This window comes from Hyla sarda, chromosome 1, assembly GCF_029499605.1.
Source record: "Hyla sarda isolate aHylSar1 chromosome 1, aHylSar1.hap1, whole genome shotgun sequence".
NCBI classification, from domain to species: domain Eukaryota; kingdom Metazoa; phylum Chordata; class Amphibia; order Anura; family Hylidae; genus Hyla; species Hyla sarda.
This window is the reverse complement of record NC_079189.1, coordinates 305,364,391-305,389,002: the sequence shown is the minus strand read 5'-3', so window position 1 is coordinate 305,389,002 and position 24,612 is coordinate 305,364,391. Positions and strand designations below refer to the sequence as shown.

The window sequence follows — 24,612 nt, the reverse complement described above, 5'->3', positions numbered from 1 at the left end:
TTCGATAGGGGATAAGATGTTTTTGCCCAGAATACCCCTTTAATGTGGTTTGCCAACATTTGTGGAAAGGATCAGTTATGAATGCTAATATGAACAGAGCCTTACCTCTTCATGCACCTGTGTCACTTAGAAATAAACAGGAAAGGTCTTCAACATCTCAGGTGTTTCAGTCATAAAAAACAATAAGCTTTTGACATGTCTAAAGTTTTGCTTAGTCATAGTCTAGGTGCTGAGAATGGGGAGAAGCACTCAGCTGACTTTCCATAGAATCAGTCTCCTGCAGGAAGAGGAATCGCTCAGCAAGACTCTTCTCCCTAGTCATTCTAGTAATCTGTGGGGGTCTCAGCACCCAGACCCCATGAAGCAAAAGATATTTTTGACAGTAACATTTAACATGTATCATATGTTTTCCATTCTATGCAAGCAGAGAGACCAACATAAAATATATTAGAAAGTTGCATTCATTAATCTATAGAAAACTGGAATGGATGAACATATTTCTGAAAAGTACAACTATGTATAAAGCAAGTCTGCTTCCTATTTCCTCTGAGCTTTATATTGCTGTCTGTATCCTACAGATGGACTGTCATGGGTGCACAATTTCATTTAAAGAAGATGTCCAGCTGTAATAAACTCATCTCTATCCGCAGGATAGGGAATAAGTGTCTGATCGCGGGGGTCCGACCGCTGGACATCATCTTTAATATTATGGCTTTTGCCTCTGACTCTGAACTGCTGCATCTCCTTCCAATAAAGCCTTGATCTGAGGATGAATTTGTCATACCCTTCAGTAATTCCAGCTCTATCACAATGCAATTTCCTTCTTATCATAAAATCTGTCATTTGAATAGTTCTCATGAACAGGGCACAAGCTTCAAGTGCATGTCCACCTAGAACAGATGCACTGTAAAAGTACTGATACATAAAGTCCCTTGCAAAAGTATTCACCCCCCCCCCCCCCCCTTTGACTTTTTTTCGGATTCCAGTGCCTCCCAACCTGGAATTAACATGGATTGTTTGAGGATTTTGATCATTCTCAATTTACATACCCACGACTTTGAAGATTTTTTTATTTATTGTGAAGCAAACAACAAATAGGAAAAAATAACAGAAAAAGTCAATGTGCATAACTATTCACCCCCCTAAAGTCAATACTTTAGCGGCAATCACAGCTCCAAGTCGCTTTGGATAAGTCTCTATGAGCTTGCCACATCTTACCATTCCTCCTTGCTAAACTGCTCCAGCTCCTTCAAGTTGGATGGTTTTCGCTTGTGAACACAATCTTTAAGTCGGACCACAGATTTTCGATTGGATTGAGATCTGGGCTATGACTTGGCCATTCCCACACATTTACATGTTTCCCCTTAAACCACTCAAGTGTTGCTTTAGCAGTGTGTTTGGGGTCATTTTCCTGCTGGAAGGTGAACCTCCATCCAAGCCTCAAATCATGCAGAGTGGTACAGGTTTTGCTCAAGAATATCCTTGTATTTAGCACCATCCATCTTTCCCTCAACTCTGACCAGTTTCCCAGTCCCGGCTGCTAAAAAACTGATGCTGTGATGTGATGTGTTTGGTTTGTGCCAGACATAGCGTTTTCTTTGATGACCAAAAAGTTTAATTTTAGTCTCATCAGACCAGAGCACCTTCCTCCATACATTTTGGGAGTCTGCCAGATGCTTTTTCACATACTCAGAACATGCCTTTTTGTTTTTAGCTGAAAGTAATGGCTTTCTTCTGGCCATAAAGCCCAACTCTATGGAGCGTACAGCTTATTCTACAGATACTCCAGTCTCTGCTGTGGAACTCCAGGGTTACCTTAGGTCTCTGTGCTGCCTCTCTGATTAATGCCCTCCTTGCCTGGTCCGTGAGTTTTGGTGGGCGGCCGTCTCTTGGCAGGTTTGCTGTTGTGCCATGTTCTTTCCATTTGGTTATGATAGATTTGAAGGTGCTCTTTGGGATCATCAAAGATTTGTACATTTTTTTATAACCTAACCCTGACTTGTACTTAACAACATTGTCCCTTACTTGTTTGGAGAGTTCCTTGGTCTTCATGGCAGTGTTTGGTTACGGATGCCTCTTGCTTGCTTAGGTGTTGCAGCATCTGGGGCCTTTCAGAAAAGGTGTGTATATGTAATGACAGATCATGTGACACTAAGATTGCACACAGGTGGACATCATTTCACTAATTATGTGACTTCAAAGGGGGTGAATACAAACGCACATGGCAATTTTCTGTTTTCTATTTCTAAATAGTTTTATTTATATATTTTTCTCATTTCACTTCACCAACTTAGACTATTGTGTTCTGATCCATCACATAAAATTCAGGTTAACAAAACATTGAACTTAAGGCTGTAATGTACCAAAATACAAAAAAGTCAAGGGGGGTGAATTCTTTTGTAAGGCACTGTACATGTGCTTTTTTCACAGCCCTAGCATAATTTCTTGTGGCTTTAGACTACAATATGTAATCAAATTAGACCTAGCAATGTGATCTGTATGACAGATCATTCCCATTTAATTTTAGAGGAATTTTCTTTTTAAATACCAGCTGCCTAGAAATTTCATTCAAACATCAATAGTGAACATGTAAAAGAGCTTTAAAATAGCATCTAGAGGTAAGCAAAACTACACTATGTAAGCCGGAAACCAAAACAGCTCGGTCATGGACATGTCAAGTCTGAAGTTGTTCCAAGGTTGCCCTATGCTGTCAGGTATAACACTCTGTATCTGTTGATTTCGGGCCCACATATTGTAGTTGTGCTTACCTCTACTAGCAACTATTAGATATGGAAGGGTACTCCTAGTACAGGAACACAGTTTGCCTGATTTGGTGTACAACTGGTATTTGCTAAGGGCCAAGACTATAATCTATATCTTAAAAATAGGGTAAGGCCGTGTACACAGTGCTGAAATTCAGCAGGTGTAATTCTGGTAATTCTGGTGAAATTCTGCCCAAAGAATGAACATGTTCAATCTTTAAATGGATGACCTTTCTGCTGGCAGAATTTCGCAGTATGCACAGAGAAGCAGAATCTTATTTAAAACAATGGGACTCAATGCTGCAAGTGGTATTCTGCCAGCTGAATGTCCGGAGTGTGGATGGGGCCTACATGTTTGTCATATATATGATCTCTTGGCTTCAACTTTGAAGGTACTAAAATGACATGTATGTATATATGTTGTTATGAGAGATTTTTTTTTATCTTTAATTCTGTAATTTTACAAACTTAATACTGCTGGAGATCATGTTTTCCCACTCACAGAGGCCCAAACCTTCAAGGTTAGACAAGGCACATTTAGAAAGGAAAATGGCAATGATTGGCTACTGCTCCTTCAAGCAGAATAATACAGACTAGGTTTATCTAAAGCATTTTCCTCTTCTTGGATGAAGCTTAAATACCATTCTTGATTGTTAGAGATCAGGTGTTAATGTTGCATTGTCCTCTGTGCATTACAGAAACTGTCCACATTCTATTCTCTCCATCCAACGAAAGGGAACTGACAAACGTCTCCAAGTCTTCTCTCTTCTGCCCTTCATGGTTGATTCTGAAACAGTTTCAGGATGTGATTTTCGATTACCTGTTGAACTAAAGAAACAAAAAAATATATATATTCTTAATAAAACCGATTGTATTGTTGTCTACGATTAAGCTTTGCCCATAATAGGCCAAGCCATGAAAATAGTATTTCTCCTGCACAATGGCTCTCTATTTCCTACAGTAAAGAAATAATCAAAAGAATTAGTTTACCATGGACTGGAAAAGCACCAAAGACAAATTGGGAAAACTTCAGATGACAATCATTTATATCTAATATATTCCACTGGTATTGGGAATAGCTTTACCTCTAAAATAAACTCTAAGACTGCATTAAGGGGAGTAGCAGGGAGAAGACATGATTGCCCCCAAAGAATAGAAAGGAGGACCTGATCTCCACAATCTATCTACAGTGCACTGGATTTATTGTTTGCTTCGATACGGTTGACTTCACTTACACAGGCCATACCCCACCTTCTCATAGTGCTTATCAGTTTCAGCTTTGCATCCACAATAGGAAATATGTATATTCTACAAGTGAGTTTTTTTTATTAACTCCTGAACATTTAGGGTGAGATTTATCTATAAAAAATGTTGTTGAGTTGCCCATAGCAACCAATCAGATCGTTTCTTTCATTTCTCATAGGCCTTTTTAAAAATGAAAGAAGCGAGAAAGTTAAACAGATTTGTAAATTACTTCTATTAAAAAATCTTAATCCTTCCAGTACTTATTATCTGCTGAATACTACAGAGGAAATTATTTTCTTTTTGGAACACAGTGCTCTCTGCTGACATCATGAGCACAGTGTTCTCTGCTGACATCTCTGTCCATTTTAGGAACTGTCCAGAGCAGCATATGTTTGCTATGGGGATTTTCTCCTACTCGGGACAGTTCCTTAAATGGACAGAGAAGTCAGCAGAGAGCACTCTGCTCGTGATGTCAGCAGAGAGCTCTGTGTTCCAAAAAGAAAATAATTTCCTCTGTAGTATTCAGCAGCTAATAAGTACTGGAAGGATTAAGATTTTTTTTTAATAGAAATAATTTACAAATCTGTTTAACTTTCTGGCACCAGTTAGTCCAGATGTTCTTTACTAGGCAACACTTTTCTTTGTTTTGTTTTGATAGATTACATTTTCCCCATTCTGCACTCAATACCCCATAATGAGAATGTAAAAATAGAATTTTACTAATTTGCTAAAAGGAAAAAAACTATAATTTCACATAGACATGAGTAGTCAGACTCTTTACTATGACACTTGAAATTTAGCTCTGGGGGATGTTTCTACACGTTGATTGGAGTCACCTGTGGTAAATTCAGTTGATTGGACATGATTTGGAAAGACACACCCCTGACTATATAAGATATCACAGTTGACATTGTATATCAGAGCAAAAAACAAGCCTTCAAGTGGAAAGAACTGCCTGTAGAGCTCAGAGACAGGATTATGTGAATTTATTGATCTGGAGAAGGGAACAAAAAAATTCTGCTGAACTGAAAGTTCTTCATAGCACAGTGATCTCCATCATTCTTAAATAGTTGAAGTTTGACACAATTAGTACTCTACCATGAGCTGGCCACTCCACCAAACTAAACCATTAGGGGAGAAGAACTTTGATAAAAGAGGTAACCAAGAACCCAATGGTCACCCAATGGTTTCTCCCATCTGCACACTCCAGATGCAGATGGGAGAAACTTACAGAAGGCCAACCCCCACCGCAGCACTCCACCAATCTGTACTTTATAGCAGAGTGCCCAGAAAGAAGCCTCTCCTTAGTAAAAGAGACATGGAAGCCCAACTGGAGCTTACAAAAAGCACCTCTATCTCAAATCTCAAACTCTGAGAAACAAAATTCTCTGGTCTGATGAAACCAAGGATGAACTTTTAGGCCTCAATTCCAAGCATCATGTCTGGAACAAACTATCACCTGCCCAACCATCCCTACAGTGAGGCATGGTGATGGCAGCATCATGCTATGGGGGTTGAGGAAAAGCTGAATGGAGCAAACAACAGATATATTCTTAATGAAAATCTGATCAAGAGTGCTCTGGACTGTACAAAAAAGGCCAATTTCCCAGTGTGTGAAATTGGTCCTTGTTTCTGCTCTATTGATCAGATTTTGTACATATATGGTGATTGACATTCCAGTAGGATATAGTCTATTTGTTCAAACAATTGGACTTCAGACTGGGCTTGAGATGATCTGCAAAGAAGAATGTCAGACAATCCCCTAATACAGGTGAGCAAACCTTGTGGTATCATACTCCAAGAAGACTGGAGGTTGTAATCACTGACAAAGGTGCTTCCAAGTAAGTACTAAGTAAAGGGTCTAAATACTTACATCAATGCAATATTTAGTCTTTCCTTTTCAATAAATTAGCAAAGATTTCTAACATTCTGTTTTCACTTTATCATTATGGGGTAATGAGTGCAGAATGATGGGGAAAAAACTTGATTATTTTTAAATTTTAAATTTTTAAATTTAGCACAAGCCCTCAACGTAACAAAATGTAAAAAAAAAAAAAGGTCTGAAAACATTCCGAATGCATTGTACATCATTGTTGACTGCATATCCTCTGTTTACAAAGGAATTACTTTAGGGCTATTTAGTGCTACAGGATCCCAGTGATCAGCAGATGAAAGGGCATTTTCTAGTTTCTTGCCTGATCTCTGGGCTTTTTAGACAGGACAATAATTGACCCCGAATAATCCATGCCGGATTACTGTTGAACACAGTACAAAGTTGTGGCCAACACATCCCCTGCATATATCCCTATGGGAAATCCGGAGATACACGAATGCTGTATGTCCATCTCTCCTATGGACAAGGATGGAGGGGGTGTGTCGACCACGGCCATTTTGAAGACTGGCACAGCCAGCCTTGTGAACATAAATGTTATAAATTTACAAACTGTAAGTTACAAAATCCACTAAAGCTCAATGAAGTCCTGTTTTCAGGAATTACTTGCACTGTACATCATCAAAATGTCACATACCTGATGTGTTCCTTTTTGACATTTTACTGACCTACAGCCTGACATAGACCTGACAATGTAGTGTATATGCAGCCTAATACTGATTTATGCAAAAGGAAGTTGTAATGAAATATGCAAATTCAAATAAAGCTGGGTTCACACCACGTTCAGGCTGCACAACATAGGGATATGACAGGATACTTGCAAAAAGGAATGCCAATGCAGACCCATTCACCAAAATGGACAGAACATATTCCTCTAGTGAATATGTTCAGTCCAATATATTTATATTTTTATTTGCAGAATATCTAGTCTACCATGATTCTGAGTTTTACAATTAAAACATATATGGTTGCAGAACAGTCCAAGTGTAAAGTCTATGGCCACACCACAGTATCCATTAGAATCCCTTTTTGAAGGGATCGCAGTATCTAGAAACAGTCTACACCCAAAACAAGATGTGAATCCAGCCTAAGGGTACGTTCACACGCGCGGATTTACAGCGTATTTTATGCTGCAGATCCGCTGGTGAAGACCCGGCAATACGCCGCTACCAGCAGGCACACTGCGATGTGCGAGTCGCAGTATACATAGCTCTCTGCCTAGCTCAGAGCAGGGAGAGCGGCCGCGATGTGCGAGTACGCCGCGCACATCGCTGCACTGTGTCTGCTGGTAGCGGCGTATTGCCGCTACCAGCAGGCACATGTAAAGCCAGCATAGAGCGGGGCCTTCACCAGCGGATCCGCAGCTAAATATGCAGCGAAAATCCGCGCGTGTGAACGTACCCTTAGCTTGTAAAGCAACATTTGCTCCTTCTGTTGTGGACTAGAATAACTGCTTACTATACTATACTATACCTTTTTTATGTCCCAGTGCAACAGCAAGATCCATTGGAGTATATCCAGAATCTGCCTCCATTGTTAAATCAGCTCCCAGCTCTGTACATATACAAGAGACAAATCTTACAGAAAGCCTATCACATTCTGTAATATTATTGACATTTCAGTTTGCATGCTGAGACTATTGTTCTGGCCCCCTACCATTTCTGTCCTCTTTAGGAAACAACAAATCGTGGATTCATAATATTTATGTACATTCATTGCACTTATTTTCTAAAATATTAGCCAATATCTGTTGACCAAACACATTCTTTTAATGGTTAAAAAGGGCAATATACCTTTAAACCCAAGGGCTACTGACTCATCTCCCAGCCAAGAGTTAGGCCCTCTGTCACTTTTCAAATATATGTTTTTATACTTCTTTATTTACTTATAAAATATAACAGTGCTCAAAGAGAATAGGAATATATAGATACCTAACAACACCTCCACACATTTTACATGATTCCCTCTGACTGCATACAGTAATGGTGTTCCTCCATTCTGCAAAGAAAGAAAAGAAAAATCACATCTAATTCACGTATATTTTTACACATTCAAAGGCACATTTCTGCTTAGTCAAAGCCCAGTTTTATTCAATTACAGTGTAGAATAAGGCATCTCCCCAAAATAAAGGGATGACTACAGACCCAGCTGTTTTGTTATTGTAAAGCTGATGGGCTTTATTTCACACTGGGATTCTGCAACCTGCATAACGAAATTTCCAGTGTAGACGGCAATGTATTCCGCTTGGCATTCCCCCAAAAGAATGATCGAGTTCACTTTTTCATAAGATGAATTTTAACAATGGAAATTCCATCACGCACCGGAAAATCCGAGCAGAATTTCGAAGAGAAATTCCTCAAGGAAATTCTGTGGCGTATTTTTGCTGCTGCACATTGACTTCAATGGGAAGCAAAATCTGCTGAAGCAAATCAGCAGCAGACAATATGCACGTGTGAACGCACCCTAAGGGAACGTTCACACGGGCAGATTATCTGCGGAATTTCCACAGCGTATTTGCAGCGGAAAATCCGCAGTGGATTTTGCTACCATTGACTTCAATGGGTCCGAAGGAAAATCTGCAAATCTGCCTCTATTGCGGATTTTCTGCTGACCCATTGAAGTCAATGATAGCAAAATATGTCAAAATCGCTCTGTGTGAACGTTCCCCAAGAGGAATGTACCAATGGCTTTCCACAACAGTTTTGGTAGAGAAAAGTTGCACATTTTGTGTTTTCTGCAAAAATCTGCAACTTTTTTTTGATTTTCGTAGGGCTGGGCGGTATAACGGTTCATACCGAATACCGAAATTTTTGTCCTGCACAATATGATTTTTTTTCCCATACCGCAATACCGTTTTGGCCCCTCCCCCTCGGGAATTAATGAATTATCAGCCTAACGCTGCGCTGTCCCCCATCGGGGAACTAATCATATGTGACCCGCGAGCGCTGTTCTGCTTCTCCCCCAAATTAATCATCAGCCCAGTTCTGCTCTGTCCCCATCGGGGTACTACTCAGATATTACCCGCAAGCGCTGCCCTCCTCGTTCTCCTGTTTCTTGCTGAGCTCACTGTCGTGTAAGGAGCACTGGACGGCTTCTTACATGACAGTGTGCTCAACCTATCTACGGCCGAGGCGGAACATCGCTGCAGCCGGTGATAGGCTGACGGCCGCATAGGGATACAGCATAGGGATACAGCTTACAGTACACAGTTCCAGCCGGCGCAGATGGCCCGCAACAAACAGGAGAATGAGGAGGGCAGCATTTGTGGGTGACATATGTGAGTAGTACCCCGATGGGGACAGCGTTGTGCTGATGATTAATTTGGGGGGGGGAGCAGAACAGCGCTCGCAGGTCACATGATTTAAGGGGGGGGGGAATATCGTTATATACCATGGAACCGCCATAAGTTACAAAAATACTGTGATACACATATTTGGTCATACCGCCCAGCTCTAATTTTTCGGTACTTTTCAAAAAGATGGAGGGAGTTAGCGGGAGGGGACAGGCCTCCTGTGCCTCAGCAGATTTACTATAATTGGCATGTATTTTTGTGAAAATCTATGCCATGTCATATCGGCCATTAATTTCAGTCTGTAAAAAACTGAGCCAAAAGTGTGCTAAATGTTTAAAGATTTTGTTGAAAACTTTATTTTATTTATTTTTTTAAATCAACTGTTGCCAGAAAGTTAAACAGATTTGTAAATTACTTCTATTAAAAAAATCTTAATTCTTCCAGTACTTATCAGCTGCTGTATGCTCCACAGGAAGTTCTTTCTTTTTGAATTTCCTTTCTGCCTCACCACAGTGCTCTCTGCTGACACCTCTGTTCATTATAGGAACTTTACAGAGTAGGAACAAATCCCCATAGAAAACCTCTCCTGCTCCGGAGAGTTCATTACATGGACAGTGGTGTCAGCAGAGAGCACTGTGGTCAGGCAGAAAGGAAATTCAAAAATAAAAACTTCCTGTGGATCATAACAGCAGCTGATAAGTATTGGAAGGATTAAGATTTTTTAATAGAAGTAATTTACAAATCTGTTTAACTTTCTGGCACCAATTGATTTAAAAAAAATAGTTTTTCAGTGGAGTACCCCTTTAAAGACTAAGATTGTAGAAGAGTTGTTATTATGCAAACAGCATCAGTTTTAATAGTTTTCATTCATTGTTGAAACAAATAAATGTGATCTATTGCTGTGACTATGCACAAATGATATAACAGAATCAAAGTAAGGCTGAAGAATACACTGTAGGACTTAGGTCTGCTTCACACGAGTGTATGGGAATACATTTGTAATATGGATCCAAAATACAGACATGTTATAGATAAAATACCATCAGTAGGTCATCCATATTTCTTTACAATACAGCCATTTTTTAAGCAATCGAAATACACTTTGAAAAATGGAAGAATACTCCTAATATATGGAAGCAAAATGGATCGAATACTAATGCATCCATATTTTAAACTTTCTCCACAGACTTCAATGGGTGTTTCTCATGCAAAATGAATGTAAGTAGCATTTTTCAAAATATGCACATATTTTAATACGCCCATGTGAACAGCCCCATAAGATTAACATTAGCTCCATATTAAGGTCTGCAATAAACAGATGTGATACAGAGGCAAAACATGTTCATGTGCAGGTGGCCTTTGGTTATGTTCAAAAAGAGAAAAACTAAAATGGATAAACCACCTAAAAAAAAAATAGTAACCCAATTTGAACATTGCCTACTAAAATCGATTTTTTTTGGAGAAGTTACCTTATCATGGTGGGATGGTTTACATTATTTGGCCAAATGTGTGCTGCTGTATTTTGTTTGTTTGCATTTATATTTCAGCCTTTCTGATATCTTTAAGTTTGTTTTTTCATAGACTAAATATGGCTATTTTTGAGGCCATGTTTGTTTTTTGGTAATGTGCATTGAAGGCTTTTTTAGGTATCACTATGTAGTAGATTTAAGTCAGTGTTTAACTTCCATGATGCTTTCTCTTTATCAATGTCAGAATGCATAAAAAACCCAAAACCTTATTGTTTTACCCCATTTCTGACACACGAGTCATTACTGCATATAACAATGCATTGCCTTACCCAGTCATAAATATTAATATCTACTTTCTTATTCAGTAGTAAAGTCACAATATCGGAATATCCTCCAGTGCTTGCCAGAGACAAAGCACTTTCTCGTTCCTTGGCCAGGATGTGGGGGTCTGCTCCCTGTGGACAGATAACATTGCAGCAATGTGCTTATTATACAGTAGCAATATTCATACAAGTGTCAGATGCAGAGTTTGAGAAAAAGACAGTTATCAGAGATCTTGTCTACACTGTTAAGTCCATCATATGTCTTCCTCTGAAAGTAATCAATGAGGGCTCCCATTCAACAACAGTAACCAGAGATCTTGAAAATGATGTAGACTACATAAAAAAAGCATGTCTTATAATAGCTGAAAATGAAATACCCTTTTAAAGGGGTACTCCGCTGCTCAGTGTTTGGAACAAACTGGTCCGTATGCTGGAGCTGGTGCCGGGAGCTTGTGGCGCCATAGCCGTGCCTCCTCATGATGTCACGCCCGCCCCCTCAATGCAAGCTGAGCAGCAGAGTACCACTTTAAACAAATAGAGCCACATGTCAAAACAGTCTCGAAGAAATGATGGTCTTGTTGGTCATATACACCCCAATGCACTTTATATTTTTCTTGTTAAGCTAAGAAAGAAAAAGCAAATTACTGCTTGGTTGCATCGGTCAACAACTCATCTTAGAGACAGTTTTGATACTTGAAGACCATAGTTCTTATGTCTGGAACTACTTGGCTTCCTAATGCTAATTTAGGAAACTACGAACCCTAGTTCATTGGCTGCACATCTCCCCGTGTAATAGAGAATGTGCAGCTGATTAATTATGGATGTAAAGGGTGTAATGCACTTTACCACTGCCTTAAGTCTTTATCTGTATAATAGTGTCTTTCTAGAAACAGAGCAGTAAATGTCTGTCTTATTTACCATTTCCAGGAGGTAACGGACAGTCTCTATCTCACCAAAAGCAGCCGCCCACATTAAAGGAGTAAAGCCTCGCTCGTCCGGTCGGTTTAAAAAGGTATCATCTAGATGAAATCAAAAGGCTCAATAAGAAAGGAGTTTGTCCAAATACAGTAGACAGACACATATCATTGGGCTTATGTCACATACCTTTTTGCAGATATTCCTTTAACTGAGTCAGCTCTCCCTGGGCTGCAAGCTGTTGCACAGAAAGGGCTAGAGTGAGGTAAGATACACAATTACTCAATGGTCTTTCTGTTCATTAAAAGTGCAGAATTTAAAGGGGTTATCCAGGGGAAAAAAACTTTTTTTTACTTTTTTTTTTTTTATAAATCAACTGGCTCCAGAGAGTTAAACAGATTTGTAACTTACTTCTATTAAAAAATATTAATCCTTTCTGTACTTATGAGCTTCTGAAGTTGAGTTGTTCTTTTCTGTGCTCTCTGATAACACCTGTCTTGGGAACTGTCCAGAGTAAAAGCAAATCCCCATATCAAACCTCTTCTACTCTGTGCAGTTCCCGAGACAAGCAGAGATGTCAGCAGAGAGCACTATTGCCAGACAGAAAAGGACAACTCAGCTTCAGAAGCTGATAATTATTGGAAGGATTAAGATTTTTTAATAGAAGTAATTTACAAATCTGTTTAACTTTCTGGAGCCAGTTAATCTATAAAACATTTTTTTTCCTGGAATACCCCTTTAAAGGGTTTTCCAACTGCTTCCTATTTAAGAGTTGTGCCATGAAGACAACCCCTTTTCAGAATGCAGCCAGCAAACAACCACCTAATCTCCACCAATCCAGCTTTAGAAGCTACAGCCAGCCCCTCTAGAAGCCCATTATACACAGACAGGAATATATCATAATAGGAGGACAAGTATAAAGGCTGAGACTTTTATCCTTTTTAAACCAATTCCTGGCTTTATATTGAAAAGCTGCATCTAAAAACCTGAGAATGTGAACACTCCCTTATTCATAAATGTATACAAAAATTAGATTTTGCTTAAATAAAAGCAATGAATTGCAGGACACAGAGGTTATACAATGCATTTGGAACATTTTCAGACTCTTTTCCTTTTTTCACATTTGGTTATGTTGTGGCCTTGTGCTAAAATAAAATTTAAAAAATCTAATTTTCCCTCCATTATTCTGCACTCAATACTTCATAATGACAAAGTAAAAACAGAATTTTAGAAATGCTTGCAAATTTATTAAAAATAAAAAATGTAATTTTGCATGGACATAAGTATTCAGACCCTTTGCTATGACGCATAGCGCTGGTCCCCCCCCCCCCCCCCCCATTTTTATTGGTTATCTCTGAGATGTTTCTACACCTTAGTGGGAGTCACCTATGGTAAATTAAGGTGATTGGACATTATATGGCTTTATATTCCTGCCCTATCTATATAAGGTCTCACAGCTGACAATGCAAAGACCAAACCATGATGTGGAAAGAACTGCCTGTAAAGCTCAGAGGTAGAATTGGGTGGAGGCACAGATTTGGAAAAAAAAATCTCTGCTTAAAGTTCCTAAGAGCACAGTGACCTCCATAATTCTTCTATGGAAGAAGTTTGGAGAAACTAGGACTCTTCCTAGAGCTGACCAACATACCAAACTAAGTAATCGGGGAAGAAGAGCCAAAGAGCCTTAGTAAGGTGACCAATAACCCAATAGTTGAGCTCCAAATATCCTGTGTGCAGATAGGAGAACCTTCCAGAAGGTCAAAGTCAACTATTTCTGAAGCCAGAGTGGCCAGAGAGAAGCCTCTTCTCAGTGAAAGACACATGAGCCCACCCGGAGGACTCTAAGACTGTGAGAAACAAGATTCTCTGATGAAACCAAGATTGAACCTTTTGGCCTTAGTTCTAAGTATCAAGTATAGAGGAAACCAGGCACTGCTCATCCCCTGCCCAATACCATCACTACATTGAAAAAACACCAACCCAATAGGTAAAACAGGGCTAGGGGTGAAATGTGTTCAAATCAGATGGCCAACAGGAAGGTGAAGTCTAAAGAGTAGAAATTAAATTATGTGATGTTCTTAATGAAAACCTGATCCAGAGTGCTCTGGACCTCAGACTGAGCCAAAGGTTTTCCTTCCAATGATCCTAAGCACACAGCCAAGACAACACAGGACTGGGACAACTCAGCAAATGTCCTTGAATGGCCCAGCCAGAGCCCTGACTAGAACTCAATCGAACATCTCTGGACCATCAACGGTCCCCATCCAACTGACAGGGCTTGAAAAGATCTGCAGAGAGCAATCCAGGTGTGCAAACCTTGTGACGTCATACCTAAGAAAAATGGAGGCTGTCAACACTGCCAAATAGTAGTACTGAGAAACGGATCAGTATACTTATGTCCATGTAATATTCTTGTTTTGTTTCTTTAAGAAATAATAACAATTAGAAAAACCCTAACTGATCAAAACTTTTGAGATGTCTCTGTGACTTGTCAAATTTCTTTTTTTTTTTTATTACAGGGACACTAAAATCCAACTGCAAATCTAACTCTACCAAATTATAACAAGTGATTTAAAGTGTACCTGTCACCAAACCCTTTCAGGACACAGCGTTTTTCCTTTTTTGCACTTTCATTTTTTCCTCCTCCCCTTCTAAAAATAATAACACTTTCAGTTTTCCACCTACTGACCTATATGAGGGCTTGTTTTATGCACTAACAATTTGACTTTGTAATAACATCAATCATTTCACCACAAATTCTATGGAGAAACAAAAAAATAAAAAATTTGTGGGACAAAATTGAAAAAAAATTTGTGATTTTTAGCGGCTTCCGTTTCTACGCGGTGCATTTTCGGTAAAAATGACACCTTATATTTATTCTGTAGGACCTACAGAATAAATATAAGGTGTAAATTTTACCGAAAAGTGCACCGCGTAGAAACGGGTTACAAGGATACCCAATCTATGTAGGTTTTATTTTATTACAGTGACCCCCCGACCTACGATGGGCTAATATATGATGAAATCAACATACGATGACCTCTCAGAGGCCATCGCATGTCGATGTCAGCATCGACATACGATGCTTTTTTATGTCGGGGCCATCGCATTAAGTGCTATCCGGCAGCGCCAAATGCTTAAGCTGCTGCCGGATAGCAGCTTAATGTTCCCCGTGTGGTGCGGTAAGTATTACTTACCCCTCCACGATGCTCCGGGGTGCCCTCCGGGTCCAGCGCTGGTCTTCTGGTGTCTTCTCGGCCCTCTCCGATGACGTCAATACACTGCTGCGCACGTCATCCAATAGGAATGTCGTACGCAGCGGCGTAATGACGTCGCTACGTAGGCCCAGTAAGGCCTTGCGGAAGACAGAAGAGGATCGGTGAAGACAGAAGAGGACCGGAGAAGACAGCGGAGAGCCCAGCGGAGGCTGGGGTCACCATCGGGAGCGGCGGGGACACCATCTCGAGCAGCGGGGACAGGTGAGTACAGCTTCCTATACTTTACATTGCACGAATCCCTCAACATACGATGGATTCGACAAACGATGGCTCGTTTGGAACGAATTACCATCGTATGTTGAGGGACCACTGTATACTAAAAAAAAAAAATAATAACTACATGCACCAAATTAATATGTTTATATTTGTCATATTCTGACCCCTATAACTTTTTTTTTCCCCGTATATGAGGGCTATTTTTTTGTGCCATGGTCTGTAGTTTTTATTGGTACCATTTTTGTTTTGATGGGACTTTTTGGTCGCTTTTTATAAATTTTTTTATAGAATACAAAATTACAAAAAATATGCAATTTTGGACTTGGAATTTTTTTTTAGGTGTACTCCATTAACCGTGTGGTTTAATTAACATTCTATTTTTATACTTCGGACAATTACGCACGCAACGATACCACAAATGTTTATGATTACTTTTGTTTACATTTTTTTTATGGGAAAAGGGGGGGTGATTCAAACTTGTATTAGGGAAGGGGTTGAATAACATGTAATAATTTTTTTTTATTTTTTACCTTTTTACACTATTTTTTAGTTCCTGTAAGGGACTATTACAAGCAATCTTTTGATTGCATATACTGTTCAATGCTAATGCATAGCATTGATCAGTGTTATTGGCGCTCTGCTGCTCCAGCCTGCTAAGCAGGCATGGAGCAGATCACCGATCGGATGACGAGGAGGCAGGTAGGGACCCTCCCCCCATCCTCTCAAATGTTCGTTTCACCGTGGCGGTGCCAAACAGCCCGACTGAGCTACCGGGAACGTTTTACTTTCACTTTAGACGTGGCGATGAACTTTGGGTTAATGCCAGTGTGGTGAAAATTTCTGTGTTTTGATACAGAATGTGATAGAGGACTCAGCACTTTTCAGTATTGGACTAAGGCTGCTTTATTGACTTGTGCACACCTGCCCTTGTGCACCTCTACCATTGGTTCCTAGGGGGGGGGGGGGTGCACATGTCACGTGACCTATACTGTGTGTGTAACAGTTCACTTCAGTCCTGGGGGAAAAAAAGTGTGGGAACTCACCCAAGATTTCTACTCAAGGGCTGATTCTGCAAGACTCCTGCTAATGGGAATGGTGTCCTTGCTGTGGAAAAAGTGGAGGAACTCAGTTCCCATGCGTTCCTGCAGGACTTGAGCCCTGTGTGTTAGGCTCCCACAGCAGGAGGATGTCTCCTGCTGTGATAGCACAAGCGCTGTGGCAGCCAGTTCATTCATTCCCCGCTATGGGGATAGCGTGGGAAAAGCTGACAGCAGGAGGCTGTCTCCTCCCGCTATGAGCCCTGAGCCCGCAGGTGACAGTAGCGCTGCGGCTGTAGTTCATTCATTCCCCGATGTGGGGATCTCGCTTGTGGGGGCGAGAATCTGAGCTGTGCCTGCGGGTTACATATCATTCATTCCCCCATGTGGGGACAGCGTGCTTGCGTGGGAAGAAGCTGAGCTGCGCACGCGGGTCACGTATCATTGAATCCCTGATGTGTGGACAGCGTACTTGCGGGGGGGGGGGGGGGGAGAAGCTGAGCTGCGCTGCAAGTCACATATCATTCATTCCCCGATGTGCTCAGCTTCTCCCGCCACAAGCGCTATCCCCACATTGGGGATTCAATGATAAGTGACCCGCAGCGCAGCTCAGGTTCTCCCCTCGCAAGCGCGCTGTCCCCACATGGGGCTATGGGGATCACGTTTGAGGGGGAAAGACTGACAGCAGGAGGCGGCCTCCTCCCGCTATGAGCGCTGTGCCCACAGGTGACAGTAGCGCTGTAGCTGCAGTTCATTAATTCCCCAATGTGGGGAGAATTTGAGCTGTGCTCGCAGGTCACATATCATTCATTCCCCCATGTGGGGACAGCGCTTGTGGGGGGGGGGGGGGGGGAGAAGCTGAGCTGCGCCCGCGGGTCACATATCATTAATTCCCCGATGTGGGGTCAGTGTGCTTGCGGGGAGAGAAGATTAGCTGTGGCCGCGGGTCACATGTCATTGAATCCTCGCTGTTGGGACAGCGCTTGAAGGGGGAGAAGCTGCGCCCGCGGGTCACATATCATTCATTCCCCGATGTGGAGACAGCGCACTTGCGGGGGAGGGGGGGGGAAAGCTGAACTGCGCCGCAGGTCACATATCATTCATTCCCCGATGTGCTCCGCTTCTTCCCCAACCCCCCCCGCAAGCGCTTTCCCCACATCGGGGATTCAATGATAAGTGACCCGCGGTGCAGCTCAGGTTCTCCCCCCCCGCCAACACGCTGCCCCACATCGGGGATTCTATGCACTGTCACCCACGGTCGCAGGGCTCTCAGCGGGAGGAGACATCCTCCCACTGTCAGCTTTTCCCCTGCAAGGGCGATCCCCATAGCGGGGAATGAATGAATTGGCAGCCACAGCGCTTTTGCTATCAAAGCAGGAGACATCCTCCTGCTGTGGAAGCCTAATACACACTGAAGAGTACTGTGTTACACACACACACACACAGTACAGGTGGTCACACAGTATAGGAGGTAAAAAAAAATTTTTTTACAAGTCACAGACACATGTCAAAAATTGTAATCAGTCCCCCAGCTATTAACAATACAAACAGGAAAAAACAAGCAGAAGTGCATTTTATTTCCAAACTGTCATCAATAGGAAAGCAAAAAACCCTAATAAGGCTGATGTCAACTGCCCCATACTACAGGAAAAAAAATTCCTTTCCTTTCTATCCACATAAATCCAGTATCCATAACCTGTAATGTTATTACTCTCCACAGATGCATCCAGGCCCATTTTGAACTATTTTATTTGCTCACCATGACCACTTCCTCTGGCAGAGAGTTACAGTCTCACTGCTCTAACAGCTAAGAACCCCAGTCTTTTTTCTTTAAAAAAAAAAAATAATAATAATTTTGATAATACTTCTGGGTACTGTTGTCCTTCCATTTTATATATTACCCTGGTTGCTCGTCTTTGTACGCTCTCCAGCTCCACTATATCTTTCTTGTACACTGATGCCCAGTACTGTACACAGTATTCCATGTGTGGTCTCTGATTTGGACAGTGACAGAATTTTTTCTTTGTCGTTGGCATCTATGCCCCTCTTGATGCACCCCCATGATTTTATTTGCATTGGCAGCAGCTGCCTAACACTGTTTGCTACAGGTAAATTTACTCTCAACTAAAACATCTAAGTCCTTTTCCACGTCAGTAGTCCCCAGTGTTTTCCCATTTAATACATAATCCCAGCCCGGATATTTCTTCCCCATGTACATGACCTTACATTTATCAGTGTTGAACCTCATCTGCCACTTCAAAGTCCAAGCCTCCAACCAATCCAGATCTATTTGTAACAGTGCACTGTCCTCTTTTATGTTATCCGCTTTACACAGTTTAGTAACATCTTCAAGGATTGATACTTTAAAATCCCTCTACAAGGTCACTAACAAATAAATAAAAAATAACAGGACCCAAAACTAAACCCTGTGGTATCCCACTAGTAACAGTCAACCAAACAGGGCATGTACCATGAATAGCCACCCTCTGTTTTATATCACTCAACCAGTTACTTACCACATAAACACATCCCCCCCCCATCCCAAACATTCTCAATTTATGTACTAGCTGTTTATGTGGCACAGTATTAAATCAAGACATGACATTCAGCGATTTGCCTAAATCCTGGAGCTCACCTCCTCATAAAAGCTGATCAGGTTAGTTTGACAGGACCGATCCCTCATAAACCCATGCTGATCTATCTCGCTGCTCGATCATAAAAGTATATGGGGCAGTGAGATAAAGATTGCTACAATGTGCTTATCCCCTCTCATTCTGAAGATCAGTGGGCTTCTCAAAACTTTTCACATTTCTCTGAGCCATGTCAAAAATCTTTTTAAGTGACAGATACACTTTAACTATATCTAAAATTATAACTACAATTAAGCATTGGATTTGTAACTCACAGTCCAAAGTTGCTGGTAATACAGATACCATGTTTCCTCTCTGCCTGTTGGTTAGGGTTGTGGAATATTTTAATGGACCCACTGTGAAGAGAACAATCAGTATTCAGATCAATTACAGTCAACTACTGTCTAAAACATATGTTTCATTGTTAACTATGCTATACAGTAAAAAAAAAAAATTATAATAATAATGCACAGTGTCTATTGTTTTGTATACGGACAACATATGCCAAATGCCTAAATAGTGGAATACACTGTAAGATTCCATCGGAGGTATATGTTAGGAAATACTTGTGTGAATGAACCTTTACGTCATACAATTCCATGTTTACGTTACCATTTAACTGAGTGACCTCTTCCTCAGTGTCTGAGCCATCCTGGGTTTCAGGATAAATATTTAGGATAACAATTCTCTGATCATCAAGAGTTGGACAGGCTACGGTATCTGCAATATGGTCTGCCATTGCTGAAAAAAAGAAGGAAAAAAAGAAAAATGTTATATTGTTTAAATATGAGATTATTCTACATTACAGTATATTTTACGCTCACAGTATTGTTACTTCTCATTAAACACAAATCTATCACATGTTCCAGATTACAATATTGGCTTTGAGGTATTGCCTTTAATAACAAGGTTACTCTATCACGTAATTCCGCACACATATTTTGTTTATCAGAAAAGGCAACAAAGTACTATTCCACCCAATGTCGCCATCACCTCCAGCATGGATCAGAAGCCTTTGACCATGGCAAATCCAGAGGAAGAAGGAAAATTCAACACAGTGAGGAACAAGATGCTGTATTCAGAACATATAAAAGACCGGCAATGTCGTATTTTAAAATAATGTTGTATTTCTTAAAGAAATCAATGCGTTTCAACCGCACCGTGTAGTCTTAAAGGGGTATTCCAGGCCAAAATTTTTTTATATATATCAACTGGCTCCGGAAAGTTAAACAGATTTGTAAATTACTTCTATTAAAAAAATCTTAATCCTTTCAATAGTTATTAGCTTCTGAAGTTGAGTTGCTGTTTTCTGTCTAACTGCTTTCTGATGATTCGCGTCCCAGGAGCTGTGCAGCTCCTATGGGGATATTCTCCCATCATGCACAGCTCCCGGGACGCGACATCATCATTGAGCAGTTAGACAGAAAACTTCAGAAGCTAATAACTATTGGAAGGATTAAGATTTTTTAATAGAAGTAATTTACAAATCTGTTTAACTTTCCGGAGCCAGTTGATGTATATAAAAAAAGGTTTTGCCTGGAATACCCCTTTAATCATGGCTTCTAAACAGAACTAAAAGATCTGCTTACATAAAAGAGGAGAAATTACATGATAAACCACTCCTCTGCTACAATTATATACAAATACTTTTAAAATATATGCCAAGATGACGCATCATGAAAATATACATATGGCTATAAACAGAGTCATATACACCCCAGTAATAAGTGACAAGTCAATAATCCATAATAATATGTTCACAAATTACAGAAAACCTCAGTAATGGGACGCACATCTCAGATAAAGGCCAGCTGGAAATCTGATTCCGAGATGGTATATCCAAAATTCCTCCCTGTCTAAAAGATGACAGGAGAAATCACCACATTTAACTCTTTTTGAACCTGTTCAATGATGAATCTGAATGTTCCCAGCACGCTTGTTTCTCTATAAAGTGCTAAGATGTCATAGATGGGCTGAAATTACAATTGTTAAAGGTTTTAATTGGAAATTTGCGCGTTTTATTGAGATTCAAAAAATTTTTTGTTTGAATTGCAAATTGACACACTTCACAGCAGGATAAGCCATATCTAAAAAAAAATCTAGGATATTGTAACCAATTACTGGCTTGACTGCCCTTAGGCAGCGGTCCCTGTTCTGACTAAGTGCAGGGGAGTAGATAAATCCAAAACAATAAACAACACTGTACACAAGTCAGGAAAGCAGGTCAGGACACACTGATTTAACAGACACAGAACAAGATAAAAAAAACACTCAAGAAACAGACAAACAGTAAAAGCATAATAAGACAGGCCGAATTCAAACCAAGAAAGCTTGCAGCACCAATATGGAAACAAGAAGAACAGTCAAATTACTTAGCCAAGGGTCAGAATACACAGGATTAATCAAGAAAGGAGTCATACAAAAGATAGACTGAAACAGACAACTCAATCACACACTGACTGGGATTTCTATCCACCTGAGAAGGGTGTGGATGCCGAGACCAGATGTGATTGGCTCAATGTCCAAGTCCTCTAATAGGCCCGGGCGTCATCATAACAACGCAGGATGCGTCACCCAAACACCAGAGAACTTAAAGGGGTATTCCAAGATCTTTTTTTATTTGACTATGCTACAGGAGCTGTATAGTTAGAGTAGTTCATTATATAGTGTCTGTACCTGTGTGTGATGTTGATCTTGCAATTCTTCTGTGATTATCACCCCAATATTTATTTTTAACAGCATACAAAATTACTCATGTCTCGGGATTTCCCAGGTTGCACTGCTTTGACACCTGATATCACTAGTTAGGTGATCAGAAGGAGCCTGTCCTGCTTCAATTTAGCAACAGTGTAGGCCCCCTGGTTAGAAAACACTGTGTTACAAATGGGTGGGGTGGCTGATGTGTGGGAGGAAGGAAAGTGATCTCAAACTTTCAAGCATGGAACTGTGGTATGTGTAGTTTAGAGAACAAAATGCAACAGGAAATACCCAGTTCTGGCAGTTAAGTACTAAAATCACCTTATGTTGGATAACTCCTTTAACCCTTCTGCCAGAACCAGATCAAGTAATACCTCTGATTTGAGAGAACTGTTTGCTATAGTGTAATTCAACTGCGGGTGCATAATTCCATAAAAGGTAGTACCGTAGATACTTGACTACTATAATTTAAGCTCTATTGAGCATCCACTGTAGGTAATCCCGAGATTTAAGACACTGGCAACATGCATGAGCCACTTGCTCATATGGGCTATTATCAGAACAATTTCTTTTAAAGCATTCCAAAAACAATAATGTTTCTCAGTACCTAATGCTAACCATGTACATCTAATTTTTATGCCCATATCACCTATATTTATTATAAAAATACCTCTTTTCATTAGCTCATAGTGTTAGACATCCTGTCAGGGGAAGGGGGCGTGTCCCTCCCTTGTGGTGGTGGGAGGAGATTTGTGTGTCTGCTCATGCAGCCTTGTCCATCAGTCATCTCTTGTCTATGACTCATGGCCAAGCCTGATGCTGCTGCAAAGTGGTTAGTGTCCCAGTAGGTATGGGGACCCATAGTGGTGGGATTTTCAGGAGCAGTTTTCTTTATTAAATCTTCAAAAGATTGTGTATATTTTTTGGTGAAAAAAATGCTGTCCCTGCAGATATTGTCTGTGTGTGTGTGATGTATGAGCAAGGAGCATGTTATAGATCAATCATCCTGATTCATGAGCCAGGAGCATGTCACACTGTCCTGCTTTTTCTTAGTGCACAGAGCCCTGCTTGTCCACCTTCACTTCCTGTATTTGGACTCCTCATAGAGACACATATGCAATAGTTGCAGGGTAAAAAAAAAAAATACACATTATTTAACCAATGTATATTACAAATATACATATAATGGTATTATCTACATTTTATAAAAAGTTTTTGTTTATGACAGGTACACTTTCAGCCTGCCATGGCCGAGCATTGGAGCACCAATCGGATGGAGAGGTTGCAGGTAAGGGCTCTCCCACCATCCTTTCAGCTGATCGGGACACTACGGTTTCACTGCAGTGGTCCCCATCACCCCTTTGTCAAATTGTTACCCAATTTGTAGACACAATGATCAACTTTGGGTGCAGCGTCTAAATGGTTAATACTAAGTATCACCGCATTCAGTGATGTCTGACATGGATCCCGGCAGCTGACAGCTGCCAGGACCAGCTCCTGAGTGTGCATTATAGAGGTGTGGTAGTATCCCAGTACTATTGGTCCAGCTACTATTGGTCCAGCGCCGTGTGACGCCACACGGAGCCCCCTCAATGCAAGCCTATGGGAGGGGGCGTGACGCGCCCCCTCCCATAGGCTTGCATTGAGGGGGCAGATCGTGACGTCACAATGCTAAAGCCCCAGTGATCGCCAGTAATCAGACCCGGAGCAAACATGCTCCGGGGACTGATTTTTACACCGGGTGCTGCGTGCAAGATCACGGGGGTCCCCTTTGGATAGGGGATAAGATGTCTTAGCGCCGGAGTACCCCTTTAAACTTTGCATTTACTGTATACAGATGAAACATGTCTTGGTCATGTAAGCTTTCCAACCAATGGCTGTGGGAGAAGTCCCTAGTTCAGCCTCCCTCTCCCATGAGAAGGGGTGGTCACAAAACCTACTCAGTAGTCTAGGCCTGGCTTATACCAGAGCAACATCTCCAAGCTTTGCTCTTGCTGGTTAGTCTATAATCAAATCACTGTTCCAGTTCAGGCAGTGAGTATAAAATGTTTATCATCTACAAGAGGAAGATTATTGTCTTTGACTGAGAAAATAAGGCTGCAAATTTACTCCATAGACGTTAATAGTATACTTGACTACATTTGATAAGTTTTATTTGGAAGACTCAAAAGCATAATCTACCACAAATTTGTATTCTGCAAATAAAACATATACAGTTGTGAAACATCAGTCAGCAAAGTGTGCATATTTCCTAGCTTTTGCTATTGCTAGGGATACATAAACTGCTCAAAAAAATAAAGGGAACACTAAGATAACATATCCTAGATCTGACTGGATGAACTAATGGTATGAAATACTTTCATTTTTACATAGTTGAATGTGCTGACAACAAAATCACACAAAAATTATCAATGGAAATCAAAATTATCAACCCATGGAGGTCTGGATATGGAGTCACACTCAAAATCAAAGTGGAAAACCACACTACAGGCTGATCCAACTTTGATGTGATGTCCTTAAAACAAGTCAAAATGAGGCATAGTAGTGTGTCTGGCCTCCACGTGCCCGTATGACCTCCCTACAGTGCCTGGGCATGCTCCTGATGAGGTGGCGGTCTCCTGAGGGATGTCCTCCCAGGCCTGGACTAAAGCATCCGCCAACTCCTGGACAGTCTGTGGTGCAACGTGGCATTGGTGGATGGAGCAAGACATGATTTACCAGATGTGCTCAATCAGATTCAGGTCTGGGGAACGGGCGGGCCAGTCCATAGCATCAATGCCTTCCTCTTGCAGGAACTACTGACACACTCCAGCCACATGAGGTCTAGCATTGTCTTACATTAGGAGGCACCCAGGGC

The 24,612-nt window shown here is 40.9% G+C and overlaps 1 protein-coding gene across 2 annotated transcripts in view; it reads right to left on the bottom strand.

The window, feature by feature from the left end:
- RFXANK (regulatory factor X associated ankyrin containing protein) overlaps positions 1-24,612 on the bottom strand; it is a 26,128-nt gene continuing 1,516 nt past the window's right edge. For both annotated transcript variants that reach the window (XM_056518196.1, XM_056518197.1), the window contains exons 2-9: positions 19,671-19,799; positions 19,334-19,414; positions 12,087-12,152; positions 11,901-12,001; positions 10,989-11,114; positions 7,830-7,896; positions 7,372-7,452; positions 1-3,590 (exon numbers count right to left, since the gene is read on the bottom strand). In XM_056518196.1, coding sequence (XP_056374171.1) covers positions 3,538-3,590; positions 7,372-7,452; positions 7,830-7,896; positions 10,989-11,114; positions 11,901-12,001; positions 12,087-12,152; positions 19,334-19,414; positions 19,671-19,797 — 702 coding nt within the window. In that variant the 5' untranslated portion in view covers positions 19,798-19,799 and the 3' untranslated portion in view covers positions 1-3,537. The remainder of the gene's footprint in view (positions 3,591-7,371; positions 7,453-7,829; positions 7,897-10,988; positions 11,115-11,900; positions 12,002-12,086; positions 12,153-19,333; positions 19,415-19,670; positions 19,800-24,612) is intronic.